Source organism: Typopeltis vanoorti, chromosome 10 (genome assembly GCF_054136105.1).
Source record: "Typopeltis vanoorti isolate ZY-2024b chromosome 10, IOZ_Tvanoo_1.0, whole genome shotgun sequence".
Lineage (NCBI taxonomy): Eukaryota > Metazoa > Arthropoda > Arachnida > Uropygi > Thelyphonidae > Typopeltis > Typopeltis vanoorti.
The window spans coordinates 18,407,283-18,423,615 of NC_143558.1; the positions used below are offsets into that span (position 1 = coordinate 18,407,283).

General features: G+C 35.4%; 1 protein-coding gene across 6 annotated transcripts in view; it reads right to left on the bottom strand.

Moving 5' to 3' along the window:
• Positions 1-16,333, bottom strand: part of LOC150102202 (ral GTPase-activating protein subunit alpha-1) — an 800,562-nt gene that overhangs the window by 546,233 nt on the left and 237,996 nt on the right. For all 6 annotated transcript variants that reach the window (XM_090398990.1, XM_090398987.1, XM_090398991.1 and 3 more), the window contains one exon: positions 11,240-11,351. In XM_090398990.1, coding sequence (XP_090255116.1) covers positions 11,240-11,351 — 112 coding nt within the window. The remainder of the gene's footprint in view (positions 1-11,239; positions 11,352-16,333) is intronic.

Sequence of the window (16,333 nt, forward strand, 5' to 3'; positions counted from 1 at the left end):
CCTACCTTCCATTATAATGAAAAATTTCATCACAAGGACTATAACACTCCTATAACACTCATTCAGAAGTTCTTGTAACATAATCTTGCTAATATAATATGGCACTGGAAATCTCATCACTCCAAACTGCATAACTGTATGTTTATTAACACTGAACTGATAGTCACTGTCATTTGTCCCAATTTCTGACTTATTCAAATCATTCAGTAAGCAATGGACATGCCCTGATTATCTTTGCATCATCAGTAAATAATTCAACATCTCCTGGTAGATCCTTCCTAATATCATTGATGTATATATTGAACAACAATGTTCCAAGAACTGATGCCTGAGGTACACCACTAGTCATCTTAAATTTGGCTGATTCACACCCACTGTATACCACTTTTTGAAACTTGTCTATCAACCCTCCACTTATACAAGTCAAAAGTTTATATTCCAAATCCATGTTCTCCAGTTTATGCAATACCCTTTCTTGTGGTATCCATTTCCATTATCCAACTCAGTTATAATGTTGTTATAAAATAGGAGCAAATTGTTAAAACATGATCTCCCTTTGGAAACCAATGCTGTTCCCTGCAAAGTATATCTTACGTGTCAACCCATTTCTGCATGCAAGTTCTTACCAACTTCTCTAAAATCATCACCACCAATTCCTGAGACACTAAAGGATCATTAGTTAGATACATCAATTTCTGCACCATCATTGTACAATGGAACTATAATACATTCTTTCCGTTCCTGTATGTATCTTTCCTGAACTGAGATTCAAGTTATACAAACATCAATCAAAGGCCTAGCCAATTCAGCTGAACATTCCATAAGCACAGGCATGGACAACCTTTCCTAGTTTGGGGGCCAAATTATCATTCTGTCTCCGAGTCAAGGGCCGGACCAAATTATTAAATAAAATAAATTAATATTAAATGAATTAAAACAAGTTGCTACTTCATATTTCATTTATTTATTATATAATGCTTCGGTATAAAGCTCTACATAAATTTTATAATATAATGAATGACATAACAATTTAATGTGAAGATTGGCTTTGTACTTCAACTATGAGACTATTAATATTGACGTTAATATTACTTAAGGATAATCGCATAGAATTTTCAAGGTTTTTGTCCCGTTATTCTTGTCCGAATTTTTGATTTATTGTATTTCATCCTCGAAAAAACCGTTCACACATATATGTGCTCCGAAAAGACAAATGATTTTTCTTGAAAAGGCGCGTAAATTTGTATATTTTTCTTCCACCAAATAAAATTTATAAAAATCCTTCAAAGCAATGTTGTTAAATTGTGATTTTAGCACTAAATCTGCCTGAAGCTCAATAAGTTCCATCTGTAAGTTTTCTGGCACATTATTTACATCAGCATCCATCGGACGAGCAAATATAGCGAATGTGGAGTCTTTGTTTTTGAAATCGGCAAACCTCGTATCAAATTGCTCTATTAGTGCCTTCAGTTCATCTCCATAACAATTATAAGGGATATTTTTATGACTTGCTAGAGTAGGAAAATGATAACAATTTTTAGCTCTTATCTGACTTTCCAACAATCTTAGTTTATTACAAAAAGCTTTGACATGTCCATGCAGTTCATGAACCAATTGTCCATGTTTTTGCAATTTAAGATTCAGTTCGTTTAGGTATCCGATGACATCTACAAGGAATGCTAAATCACATACCTACTCATCGTCTTTTACTTGGTTAATTGTGTTTCCTTTTATGTCCATAAAATCTGCAATGTCTTGTCTTAGATCATAAAATCGTTTTAACATTTTACCTTTACTCAACCACCTCACTTCACAATAATAAGACATCTTCATAATACGAAAATAGGTCTGCCAAATACTCCTTAAATTGGCGGTGATTAAGTGCACGTGGCTTAATAAAGCTAACACTGGCTACTGCAACTTCCATAACATTTATGAATTTAATCGATTTTGCACACAGATTTTGTTGGTGGATAATGCAGTGAAAATTTGTTAAATTTTCCGGATGGATCTGTAGTTCTATTGCTCTTTCATGAATTATTCCAATAAATCCCTTCTGTGCACCAACCATTGGGGCTCCATCGGTGCATATGTCAGATAGTGAACTCCATTTAAGCCCAAATCTCTCAAAGACTGTGTTGAATATTTCAAATATATCTTCACTTGTAGTCGTTCCTTTTAACGGCCGAAGCGCCAATAATTCTTCTGTGATGTTGAAATCCGCATCAACTCCTCGAATAAATATTGCTAGTTGTGCTGTATCGGAGGCATCGGTGCTGTCATCCAAAGCAATTGAAAATGCTTCCAATCTAGCAATCTTCTCTTTTAAACTTTTTTTGATATCATCAGCCATAATTTCTATCCGCCGGACAACAGTATGTCTCGACAAATATTCTTGAAGTCTTTTTTCTTTTCAGGACATATTATACTTGCAACATCCAATAGACATTCTTTGATAAATTCTCATTCACCAAATGACTTAGAATGCTTAGCGATTTTTTCGCTTACCACAAAGCTGGCTTTGACAATGCTGTGGTGCTGCGTTCTTTGCTTGTTGAACATTTGCTGATGAGTATCCAAGTTCTTCTTCAACTTCTGTATTTCATCTTTTCGTAGTTGTCCATCAATTTTTGGCTGATCCGCATGTCTCGAAAGTGTCCTTCAAGTTATATTCTTTGTTGACGGATACGGATTCGTTGCACAGCAAACATACAGGCAAACCTTTATTCAGAATAAAATAATAATCCTCCGTCCACTTGTCTTGAAATTGACGATTCTCTGCATCTACTTTTCTTTTTTTTTTTTGCAATAATCCCTAACATTGTCCCAAATTTATAAGCGATATTCAGAACTGTCAAACAAAACTGTCTTCCACACCGCAGGCACTGAACAAAACACAACATCAAGGCAGGCACCGAACAGAACATAACATCAATGCAGGCACTGAACAAAGCATAACACTAATGCAAGTATCGAACTGACATGTTGCAACACGTTCACACACACCGCTAGTCAAAGTGAGAAAGAGACCTTGGTTGGAGAAAACAGTGTGTTTTGCGCAAGTCATATGACGTCAGCTTAATGCGAGTTAGTAGAACACACCATGTTTTCTCCCACCATGAATCAGACAAACTTCGCTGAAATAGATTAGGGCCAGATCAAAAGAAGTAGAAGGGCCAGATCCAGCCTGCAGACCGGGGATTGCCCATATGTGCTTTAGCATATATGCTGATATTCCATCTCTCCCTATTGTCAAATTCCTATCCAGGTTATGTATGCAACAGCCCTTCAACCTCAATATCATACACCTGTTATCGATACCGTAAGTTTATGTTGTTCTGTTTACAAGATGAATCATCTGTCTGTAAGTAATTCCATCAATACTGTCTTATATGATACAAAACACTGTAGATGTTATACATATTACTAATGCTAGACATCAAAACTGAAAAGATATGAAAAAGAAATTCATATTTATTTACAGGTATAACAATTCATACACTGATAATGAAGCAGCAGCAATATACCATATTTTTCCATGTATAAGACGAAAATTTTTAGACCAAAAATTGGGGATCGTCTTATACATGGGGATAACCAGTTGAGAAACCTGCGGTTGCCATGGCAAAACTGCCAGCACCTTGTCTCTGCGAACAGGCTTCTGACAAAAGTTAATCTGATTAAGACAATATCAAATTAATGACGTCAATCGACAGGACTCTGTCCACTGACGTCATTAATGGCTGATTCTGAATAAACCAATCAGAACTCTGAAAGCATTCATATGTCTGCAACTCACTGGCAGGGTAAGTTAATGCATTAACAATATTTTGAGCGCTGGCCCATGAAAATGTCTGAAAATAAAAAACAATTGTCATATTCTTCAAAATTCAAGTTAAAAGTCATCAATTACACAAAATAACATGGAAATAAAGCTTCAGAGAGACAGTTTGGACCTCCTCTCATTGACTGTATGATTAGACAGTGGAAAAAACAGGAAGAACAACTACTCAAGATGCCAAAAAAGAAGAGGGCTCTTATGAGGAAAACCAGCAAAATGGCCAAATTTGGAGCAGGGGTTTAAGACTTGGATTATGGAGCAGTGCCAGAGCAGGATATGTGTGCCAACCAAGCTTATTCAATATGAGGCAAAAAGGTTTGCAAAAGAAATGAACATTATTGAGTTCACAGGAAAGGCAAAATAGTGCTTCAACTTCATGAGGAGAGAAGGGTTGGCCATGACAGCACGAACCAAGTTAGCCCAGAAAATGCATATTAGTATGTATCTTAAAAATATTACCTAATTACTAAATATACTTTGAATATTTTAAAAAATATCAAATGTGTTCTGATCTGTTAGAGAAAAATCTAACAAAAATCTTACAACATTATGTTTAAAATACTGATTTCTTAATTTTGGGTTCGAAAAAGTAGGGTTGGTCTTATACACAAGAAAAAAAAACGGTAATTGCTTTATGGTAGCTTAGTATAATCGATACAATTGTTTCATGGTAGCCTTGCCTATACACTAAGGAATGAATCATTATAAAATTTTTATTTTATGCCAGTTAATTAAATTTATTAATTACCAGTTAATTTTTTGCAGTTATGATAATAGCATTATTATTATAATGCTACATCTTTACATTTGTTTACATTTCTCTTGACTGAATGGCACCATTTATGATCTATAAATTTGTATGCATAAATTTTGATAAATTTTAACTTTTTATAATAGATATGTGTATATTTTATGGTAGTAAATAATAAAATAGACTAGTATTATCTATATATATTTTATGCATTCATGACATACCTAACTTTTTCTTAATTTTTTCGATATTTCTTGGCTGCGCAGTGTTACTAAGGTTCAAAGCAAAACTTTAGTAACAAAATGGCTGTCATTCGTCATTATAACAGTGCTTGTACATTGTAATAATGCAAGGCATAAGAACACTACTATTAACAAGAATATAATAATATACATACATTATTTCTATGTAAATCTCTATGGATTACAACATAGAGATTTACATAAAACACTGTTGCTCTTTTGTTACACCACATGTTAGCCACATGGCAGTATTTGGTAATTCTAATGTATACAATCATATTATTAAATACAGACAAGTTTAAAATGCAAATGTGTGTGTGTGTGTTATAATGCAACAAAACATATTCTTATTTACAAAATTTATACTCCCTTCCTTTAGTGTTACATGGTGATTCATTTTACACAAATTATGGACTCTACAACCATGTTATAAATAATTATTTTAATTTCCAAACATTTCAATCTTCATATTAAGGTCATCTGGAGTATATATACATATATATATAGAGACAAGCTAAATTACATTTCACACAATATACTGAAGAGACAATGAACTGATCAATTGTTATTTTACTGGCCTGACATCTAGTGAAAATAAAATACAATAAATAAATGGAATAAAATAAAATAACTACATCACAGCTATATTCTATTTAAGACAATATCAGAGAAACATTCTTTCATATAGATAGTTTTGTTACAGTAAAAATGATGTCCTAATTTAACAACATGACAATTGTTATATTAGATTTAAGATCCTGGATTACCTATGGTCCTATTTATTAAAATTAACTCTTAGGGAGAAAGGTTAAGTGGGTAGAATATGTGCCTTCCATAATCTTGGGACTTTTAGACCATCATTATTGTTAAGATTAGGGTGACTGATAAGAATCCCACAGCCCCTTCCTTAAATTTGTGTTCATATCATGTTTTGGTGTGATGTAAATAACGGGTGCTTTTCCAGTCAATTCTATGTAAAGTGTTCAGGGCATGATCGGACAGACCAGCTTGACCATAGTTATTATATTTAATGTGTCATTTATGTTCCTTTTTTTCTGACAGGAACTGTGCGTCCTGTTTCCCCTGTATAGGGCATACAGGTGCAGTAATTTATTGACACATCACTGACATTGCATTGTGAAAAGTTAGTCTGACTCCACTGCTAGTTTGACCATTTTCTGTTATTCTTGTATATTTTATTATTTATCTTTCTTATTGAATTATTTTTATGGATAACTTATATAAATTCACCTTTTTTATTATGAACAATAAATGAAAGGAAATGCAAACTACAATTTTTAGTTTATTAAAATGCAAAACTAAAGAAGAAGATAAGGGACCAAAAAATATTAAAACACAGCAGAAAAGGATGATGTGTTATCAACTAAAAACAATCACAACATGCTTTCAAGACAAATGGATTGAGGAATTCACATGGTTGTGCTATAAAGATGAAGTTGCATTCTGTAATGTATAAAAAATATCCTGGGACTGCTGATAGAAACTCTAGATTACTACAAGATTTTCATGGTCTTTTTAAAATGGAGACATTTAGGTTTTATTAGGTCTTCAATTTCCACAAAAAATGCTATGACAAAGACTTGGCCAGATATTGCCTAGGAAATACACCTCTACTTACTTTCAAAAGAAAGATGAATTTTAAATGTGTAAACACCCAAAGGGCATTTTTAATACAGCCTATTATAAAGCTAAATTAATAAGCCACTTACTTGAAAAACTTCATAGGCCTTGTAACAGAACAGTAACAGAATATCAGGAAATAAAGAATTTGTGTCAGTTCTTGTCATTAAAGAAAAATTAGTTAAAGAAATTAAAGACTCCAGTAGTGATCTCTTCTAGATGATTCTACAGATTTTTCGGATAAAGAAAAACTCATTCATTATATGAGATATGCAGATAAAAATCACAAGAAGTATTTGTTTACATAATTCCTCTCCAAAACTCATCTGCAGTGAACTTTGATAGATGACAGAGCAAAAAGCTCTTCTTCTCGTGGAAGACTGGTGAAACAAAAGTAGCATGTGATGACAAGGGAAAAAACAATGGACTAGTGGCAAAATCATTGCACATCATCTGAAGTTTGCTGTTTTTTTTAATTCTATTAAAAAAATGTTATTTTACTATTGAAATTGAAATAGGGGTATATACATACAGTATGGCATTACACATATATATATATATATATATATATATATATATATATATATATATAAAAACAGTATTGAATAACTACAATAATATATGTTATGGAATAAATGGGTTTATTAACAAAGAAATATTCAAGTTGCCCATTTCAGCCCTGAAATGGGCAACTTGTCTTTCAAGACAGGTTTCATAGCACATGAGAAGATTCTCTATTATCTTGGAGAACAAGGATTAGGACATCTGCTGGACACGTGCAATTTTATTCCAGCTCCTTAAGGATTCTCTGTAGTGACTACCTTGGTATCCCAAGTTTTACTGCTGTTCAATGTTGATTGAGTTACAGAGACTGTAACACTTGCTTCAGCACACACACCCGTGATTCTTATTTGTGTTAACAGTTTGTAGTCTCCCGGAATACCCTTTGCATTGCAGCAGAACACTCCTGATAGGTCAGAACCTCTCAATTACGGCAATGATGACACTATTGCTTCAGGAATGTTTATGGAAATGACGAACAAACTACTCACAAGCATGTCATAATGTTGAACCATTTGCTCTACCAACGCTGTATGAATAAAAATAACATTCAACAATAAATATCTTTTCTTCCAATGTTAACACCATTGTATAGCTAAATGTAATACTGTAGACTCTCTACACATGCTCTTCTATTAATGTGCATGCATTCAAACGTCATATCTCATAGCAAGTGTACTGAGGTGGGGGGGGGGGTCAAACACACATACACATCCACACATACATTAAGGGACAAAGCTAGATAACTGGGAGGAACCTCCATGTTGCTTTTAAGGAATACAGAGAAGTGACCAAAACTTCAGATCTAATGTCCAATCCTCACCTTCTTGTTGGTGTACCTCATTAATAGGTATCTATCTGGATACTCATTGAATGATGATGTGCTGACAATTTGGAATGCAGCCAAAAAACTGTATCCTTGTTGACTAAAACCAAAATCATGGTACAATCTGATAATTTTATGCCAGCTGGAGCATTGTTGGATAAACAAGCCTCTTCCCCTCTCTCTCTCTCTCTCTCTCACACACACACACACACACCGTCAGAAAATCAGGGCAAACAGCAAAAAGTCAGCTACTTGGTCAAATCCCAACTCAACATCAGCAGAACTCAAGAAATGGAACCAGAAGACTTGGATAAATACCAGATTCACGTGATAATCATTGCCAAAATAAAGAAGACAAAAACAGGTGAGATTTATCTGAGCAAAAAATATTTCATCATCAGTTTCCAAATATGTACTCTCGAGGGATCTTCAGACTACTTTAGCAGCATCACATCATTAAGTTTACATTATTGTTAATCTCCTATCAACAGTTTTCCTCCAAATTAGTCTAGTGCTTGTCAGTACTCCAATGTTGTCATATCTAACATTGTGCTTCTAAGATGTTTCTGACTGTATGAATACACCTACCCATTTGGTCTTTTTCTGGGTTCTTAAGGATTCTCTGACTAACTTGCATAACATCTGCAACAAATTTGACATGAAAATCAGCAATAACAGACCAAAACTATGAAGGTAGGCATGAACATGGGAAAGTCGTGCTGTATTCTCAATGGAGAACCTATAGAACAAGTAAAATATTTCAGCTATTTAGGTACAGTTTTTAGGGAAGACTAAATTAAATTTTCAAAATAGACAATAGAATAAGAAAAGCTGGTCTAGTGGAAAATTAGTTGAATAAATTTATATGGAATAAGTAAGAAATTGGCCAAAACACCAAATTAGCAGTCTACAAGACAGTATTGAAACTAGGTTCAAGTTATAGATGTGGGAGTCAGATTAGAAATAAAGCACTTGATCAAACACTAGAGACCATAGATATTAGAGTTCTGATAAAAATTAAGGGAGTGGATTGATGGCATCAATTGCAGAATCATATTAAAAAATGAATATATTAGAAAGGAACTTGGCATTGTTAGCATTCAAGAATGTGTGAGCAGGTCTAATCTAAGGTAGCATGGCCACTTAAATAGAATGGATGAAGAAAGGTTAGCAAAGTCATCAAAGTTGTTTGATGCCAAGATGGCAAGACTACGGTAATCCCATTACTATTTCCTGCTTCCATGGCACTTCATAAAAAATAGTAGCCAGAACTTGGAAGATACAGTAAACCCTCGATTTAACGGACTAATAGGGGCTAAGGTGTGTCCGTTAAATCGTGAATTTTTTAAAATAAAAATATCTGTAACATAATACTGCAATTTTATCAATATTAGCACTGTAATAACAAAATTGTTTTACACACAATTTTTAACACAATTTTCACACTTTTAGATAAGTTAAATGTTCGATGTTGAGGTGCTTGGTTTAGGTAATCCGGCTTTGAAAAAACTACCAAGTTTTTTTTTTGAACTTTTGAATTCTGCTGTTTTTTTTAAAATTAACTCCCTAAAATTACGAAAATGTGTGTAATAAAACTACTGCAGAAAGTTATGCCACGCAACAAAAGAACCAATTACAGTGTGATAGGTGTGATCACATCCTAATCATTCGCCGAACATATTTTATGAGCAGTGACTCATTTATGTCAGCTAAATTACTACAGTGTTTTTCCAACATATGATGGCCTATTTGCCAAAATTTGTTAAAAATAACAGGAAATTAATAACAAAAAATACCCGTTAATTTTAATTATAAGCAAATCTTAGTTAAAAGCATTTTAAAATTAACAGGGTGTTAATTTTCACGTGACACTAATTTGGTGTTTTGTCCATTAAATCGAGGGTTTACTGTATATAATCTCTGCACTGATTTCAAACCTCATATGAATTTGGCTTTCCTTCTCTAGTCTCCTAAGGATCTGCTTCCTCCCCTCTCTATTTCAGGTGTTTACAAAGTTCCTTGTTCTTGCAAAGTCAATCAGGTCTAGCAGACCATGTCTTGGATGCCTTACACAGAATCAGACGGAAGAAAACCACCATGTTCCATCGCAGCAAATAGAAACTTAAAAGAATCTTTTTAGAATTTGCAGCAGACTTAAAAAAACCAGCCTAATCTTAATAAGCATGGTTGTATTAAACTTCCCAAAATTTGGTAGACTTTAATTCTTAGGCCTCCCGCCCAATGTTTAAGGCTGGCCAACAGTACCCATAGAGGGCACTCATAGGACTTTAGTTTTCATTTATTCTATCTCATTTCTTCCACTTATTGTTTGTGTGCTTTTGAGTGTGTTGTTATAATTTTAACATTGTATTCCTGATGTCTCTGTGACTGAGATGAAATACTGAAATTGATTAAACCAGTTGTTTAATTATTTCCCTTCTGCTGTAAATTATTTCAAGTACAACATGATGCAAACCAGCATCTAAGTGTAAATACTCATTTATCTCATCAACACTGGTGCCATATGGTGTCAAACGCAATCCATGACAAAAAAAAAAAACACAGCAATCAGCAATGGAAAGATGCATTATGCATTTTTAGAATTAAAAATAAATTAGACTGCAGAAATTCCCCACATTATACACAAAGGCAAACAGTTAAAACTGAACTGGGATGGATATGTAGTAAATAGCATATCCATCCTAGTTCAGTTTCCAGTTTTGTAGCAAATAGCATATCCATCCCGGTTCCCAATTTTCTCCACTTCTCTCTCTCTCGAGAGAGAGAGAAGTGGAGAAAATTTTCATAGAATGGAAAATTCAATTTTCCATCCTATCTAGAATTTGATATTGCCTCGAGTGGAATGATCCTTGTCAGTTAATCAACCAGCAACATAAAAAATTAATAAATAAAAAAAACACCATAACTAGAAATGACATAGCCTAAGGTAGTAAATAGAATATTATAAGCAAGGAAACATATGCACTACCACCACAGACATATTGCACAAAACTCCTGAGATAGGTTGTGGCCAATTCTATGTAATAGTTCAGGTATAAAAGGAAATGGTGTTTGTCACTTAATTATCAATGTTCTGTTTTTGTTTACTCAAATATATATTGTCAAAACAGCTACTCTAGTTTATGGATTTTTTCTGGAACTTTTTTTTTTTTTTTCAATTTCTGGAACTTCAAGTTTTTACTATATATTAATATGATGTGAACTCAACATGTAGATATCTGAAATAACATTCAATCTACCCCTATCAAAGACAGCAGAAAATTTAAGTCAAACTGTTTTACAAAATATGATTCATACATTATATTTTCCAATACAATTAGTATTTGTTTAATAATTATAAGTATTCAATAGCATACCTGAAATAAAGCTGGGGCTAGCCTGCCACCCAAAGTGGTTTCTTTTCTAACGGGAGGGGTTTCTTTAAGCACCAATGATGTTATCTGAAGAAGTATCATCAATAACTGCTCCCTGTTATTAAGAAAATTATTTGCAAACTGAAAATATTAAGGAGCACAAAATGTCTATCACACATATTTTTAAGGAACATGTAATAGACATCATGTTGTTAATAACAGTTAACACGTGGAGAATAAAATTTATTCTAAAATAAAATTTAGAAGAAATAAAATTTATTATTCTTATTATTTCTTCCTTGTAGGACATCAACAGGAAAGAAAAGAAGAGATTAGCTGACAACATTCAAAACATGACTAAAAAACACAAGTCACATAATATGTGTTTACTTACTTGTGTCTCAGTTGCAGCTGAGTAAAGAGAGAACATGCTATTGCAGTTCAAGTCACAAAATGTAATTCAAACAGAGGTTTACATAACTCATACATTATAAAAATAAATAAATAAAAAAAAATTCTGAACAGTTCACTGTAATTACTTCCCTAAACTTTGCGATATGCATGCAAAGAGAACAGCTGAAATTATTATTATTATTATTATTATTCCGGGCAACTCCAAGGAGTCGATAGACTCATCGAGGGAGTCCATAAAATCATGTCAAGAACAACCATTCGACATTCACACAGTATCTATCATACCTCGCCTTGAACTCATTCACGGTCATAGCACCCACAACAGAGTCTGGCAGCTTATTCCACTCATTCATCACTCTCCAAGTAAAAAACCTAGCTTTAACACCCCTGCTAACCACATTCTTGCCCAGCTTCCATGTATGGCCCCTAGTCCTCCCCACCACCAGTCCTATTCTCAAAAATATCTTCTGGATTAATCTTTTAGAAACCCTTCAGTAATTTGAATGTCTCAATCATATCACCCCTTTTCCGTCTATCGACCAATTTTTGCAACCCACAAATCATCAACCTGTTCTCATAAGGTTCATTCCACCGACCTGCAATCATCTTGGTCACTCGTCTCTGGATCCTCTCCACCTCCTCCCCATCAAGAAGAAACCCTGGCACTCATATCTGGGCACAGTAGTCCAGATGGGGTCTTATCGAGGCTCGATACAGAGGAACAATAACTTGTTTGTCTCTGCTTGTTAAAGTATTTTTCAGAAGCCAAGTGATTTGATGAGCTGATTTAGCCACTTTTGCAATGTGCCCCCTAAACTTCAATTCCCTATCCATCAACACTCCCAAATCCCAGGCCTCATCAATCTCCTGGAGTACGGGTCCACCAATGTAAACTGCTGCTAATCATTTCACCCCAAAATGCATAACCTTACACTTTGCCACATTAAATTGACATCCATTTTCCCTAGCCCAGTCCTCCAAACTATCCAAATCATCCTACAAAATTTTGACATCCTGTGCACTCACAATTGCTCCAACCAACTTTGCATCATCAGCAAACAAGTGAACACTTCCTCTTAGATTATTTCCTATATCATTGATGAACAAATTGAAAAGTAGTGGTCCAAGAACAGAACCCTGCGGCACACCACTAGTCACAAGCCGTCTTTTGGACTCAACTCCTGAATAAACCACTCTCTGGTATCTCTCCATCAATCACCCTCCTATCCATCTCACCAACCCTATATCCATCCCCCATCTGCTCCAGTTTACTGATTAGAGTAACATGTGGTATCCTGTCAAAGACCTTGGCAAGGTCCAGTAGAATCACTGTAAACCCATTACCCCTATCCAGTTCAGCCGTCACTGTGTTATAAAACATGAGCAAGTTACTGAGGTATGATCTACCCTTCACAAAACCATGTTGTCCCCCATACAATATCCCATTTTCATCTATCCAATCCTGTATTCTTTTCTTGACTAATTTCTCCAAGACCTTGACAATGATTCCTGATATGCTAATCGGTCAGTAATTTACAACAGCAATCTTGGAACCTCCTTTATGCAGTGGAACTATTTTCCCCTCTTTCCACCCACTCGGGACTAACCCAGACCTGAGACTCAGATTAAACAAAATGGTCAAGGGTACTGACAATTCTTTAGCCGCTTCACGTACGACAAGAGCTGGTATACCATCCAATCCCACGGATGTATTGACATTGAGGTTTTGCAATAGACCATTCACCTCCACTTCATTCACCACAATTCCCATATAAGCTGTTTGTTCTTCCATTTCTGCAATGTCACCACATGGATGATATACTCTTGCAAAGTGCTCACTCAGTAATTCTACTATATCAACTCATTCGGTTACCTCCCTACCATCGGCATTCTTTAAAATCAATCTGCCGTATACATTTTTTCTTTTACTTGCAACATATCGAAAAAACTGTTTAGGATTCTCTTTAGCCTGCATGGCCAATGTTCTTTCGTAATCTTTTTTGTTTTTCTTACCACACTCGTTACCCTTCTGGTCTGCGCTTTATACCGTTCATGTGCCTGCCGGTCACCTTTCTCCTTAAATTCCCTCCACAGTTGTTTCTTTTTTTGCAGCTCATGCTTAATGGTGTTATTCATCCATTTAACCCCTACTTGATTTATTATTCGGACTCTAGGTATACAGTCAGCCATTGCTTCATGCAAACACCTTAACTGCCTCCCATGCACTATCAACTTCTAGCCCTTGCAGTTGTACATGCCATGGCACTGAACCAATCAAACTCCTAAGCTTGTCATACTTACCAGCCCGATAATTCCACATGTACCCTGTCTTAATTGTAAATTCCACACCTTTAGCCACCTCCCAAGTCAAGACCCTATGATCACTCTCACCAATTGGTGGCAATGTGGTCATATTAGTTACAGCCAAATCCTCAGATGCAATTACTTGGTCAAGCACTCTCTGACCCCTAGTATTTTCCATCACATGCTGTCGCAGATAGTTATCCCTTAATAACTGCATAAAATCCAATTCCTTCCTCCCGTGTGTCCTCTCCTCACTCCAATAAATGCTACCATAGTTGAAATCTCCCATAATAATTACCCTCTTTCCACTCATTTCTTCTATTTGCTTGTGCATACTATCTCCACCATCTTTTCAATCACCTGGTCTATAGCAGCACCCAATTGTATATTTTGTTCTGCTAGCCACAATCTCACACCAAATGGCCTCAAATGTGCTCTTTTCTCTATCCTGCAATTCAACTTCTATTCTCCTTGGCTGCAGCTCATCAGCTATCATCAACAAGGCTCCTCTCCCCATTTTATTCTCCCTGTCATTCCTGAACACACTATACCCATCACATTCAATCCCACTAGCTATATCATCTACAGTCAGCCATGTTTCACTAATGCCAATAACCTGTGGTCTGGAAGTGCCAACCAAGGCCAAAAATTCTTCCTTCTTGTTCCTAATACTCCTAGCGTTAGCGTACATGAATTGCGGACCCCCGTTAGCCCCATCCCTACCTTGATGCCTTATACTAACTATCCCATTCTGATTTGTTGTCCTTCTTCGCTCAGGCATATTATACTCATTCATACACTCAACTGCCTCCCTAAGGTCTGCATATCTAACCCCCCCTCTTAATAAATCTATTTTCCCTGATTCTGCACATCCACTTCATTCAACAACACTTTTTTAAGTCTCCTTACACCGAATCCATTCAAATGCAAACCATCCATCTTACACAGATCCTTTCGCCTATCGAACTCACTCCACACATCAACAAATTCCACACCACTCGTCATGCATAACCCACACATAAAGTCATTTGCAATTTTGGCCCTCGTTCTAAACACTTCACTGTCATACCATGGCAAAAGACTAATCATCCTAACTCTCTCACTCTTTTCTTTTGCTACCTCAAACAATTCATTCAGGTCCTCTATCACTTCCATTTTATCTCCTTTCAAATCATTCGTACCTGCCACAACTATCATGTCTTTCACCCTTTCCTTTTGCTCTCTAATAGACTCACTTACGTCCTTGATGGTTGCACCAGGTTGGTAGGATTTTGTCAAATCCTCTACTAACACACCTCGTACTAACGAATCTCCATACAGCACTTGCTCCTTCATTTTGTTTACGTTCACAATCATACTCTTATTTTTTATTATTGGCTGGTACACTCGGTAGACATTTGTGCATACGCTCTAGTTGTCGCTTTGCTCTATGTATTGCTCCGCACAACAACGCGATCTCACTCATTGCATCTATCTCATCTTTTTTATTATCTATTAAACCATTAATTTGCTCTGTATTAATACCATCATTCACACTTTCTACATTCACGCCCTCACAGTTCTCTGGTACAACCTCGCAATTTCTTATATCGCTATTTTCTTCATTCTGAAATTTGACAAAAATATCACACTCACGACCTGAAACACACTTTAATTCCTCATTTTCCTTACATTTTCTACACACATTCACTCCATCATCTAACCATACTCCAACCTCTTTCCGCAAAGCATACATTTCGCAGATAGTACACTGAATAATCTCCTTTATATTACAGTTATTGAACAAAGATGGCGAACCATTATTACTAGCCGCCATTTTCCTTCTTCTTTCAATTTCAATTTCATTTTCTTTCAATGATAACTTAAAATAACACTTATCTTATCAGGAGCTCTCAACAAACACTACAGACTACGAATCCCTCTAGTGGCCAACCCCCCAATTCAGATGGCATAGCTTCATAAGTTTCAAGGAAGAGATGATCAAATTAAATTGACTATGCTCTGTTCCACTTGAAGATTGCAGTCCACTAACCACAAGGAAGGCACATATTCCTCCACACTTGAAGGTATCAATGTCTCCAAGCAATTACATCTTCTCATTCTATGAAGGCTGATGCACATTGCTGTTTTATGTACCTGAAGTCAAGATCCTTCATCATCCAATAAAATGTTGTTCGTTATATTTATTGGGATCACTATTGACTTCAACAATCAGATTGTTCGGTGTTGGCCACTCATTCCTGAAGAAAAATGCATAAATCTTTTGGCAAATGCCACACTGAAGGAGGTCATCACAATTTTGTTGTTGAGTGTTTCACATTAGATTGGATGAGTTCAAGTCTCCATCATGCCCGCTTTTTGGGTGTTGTCTTCAACACC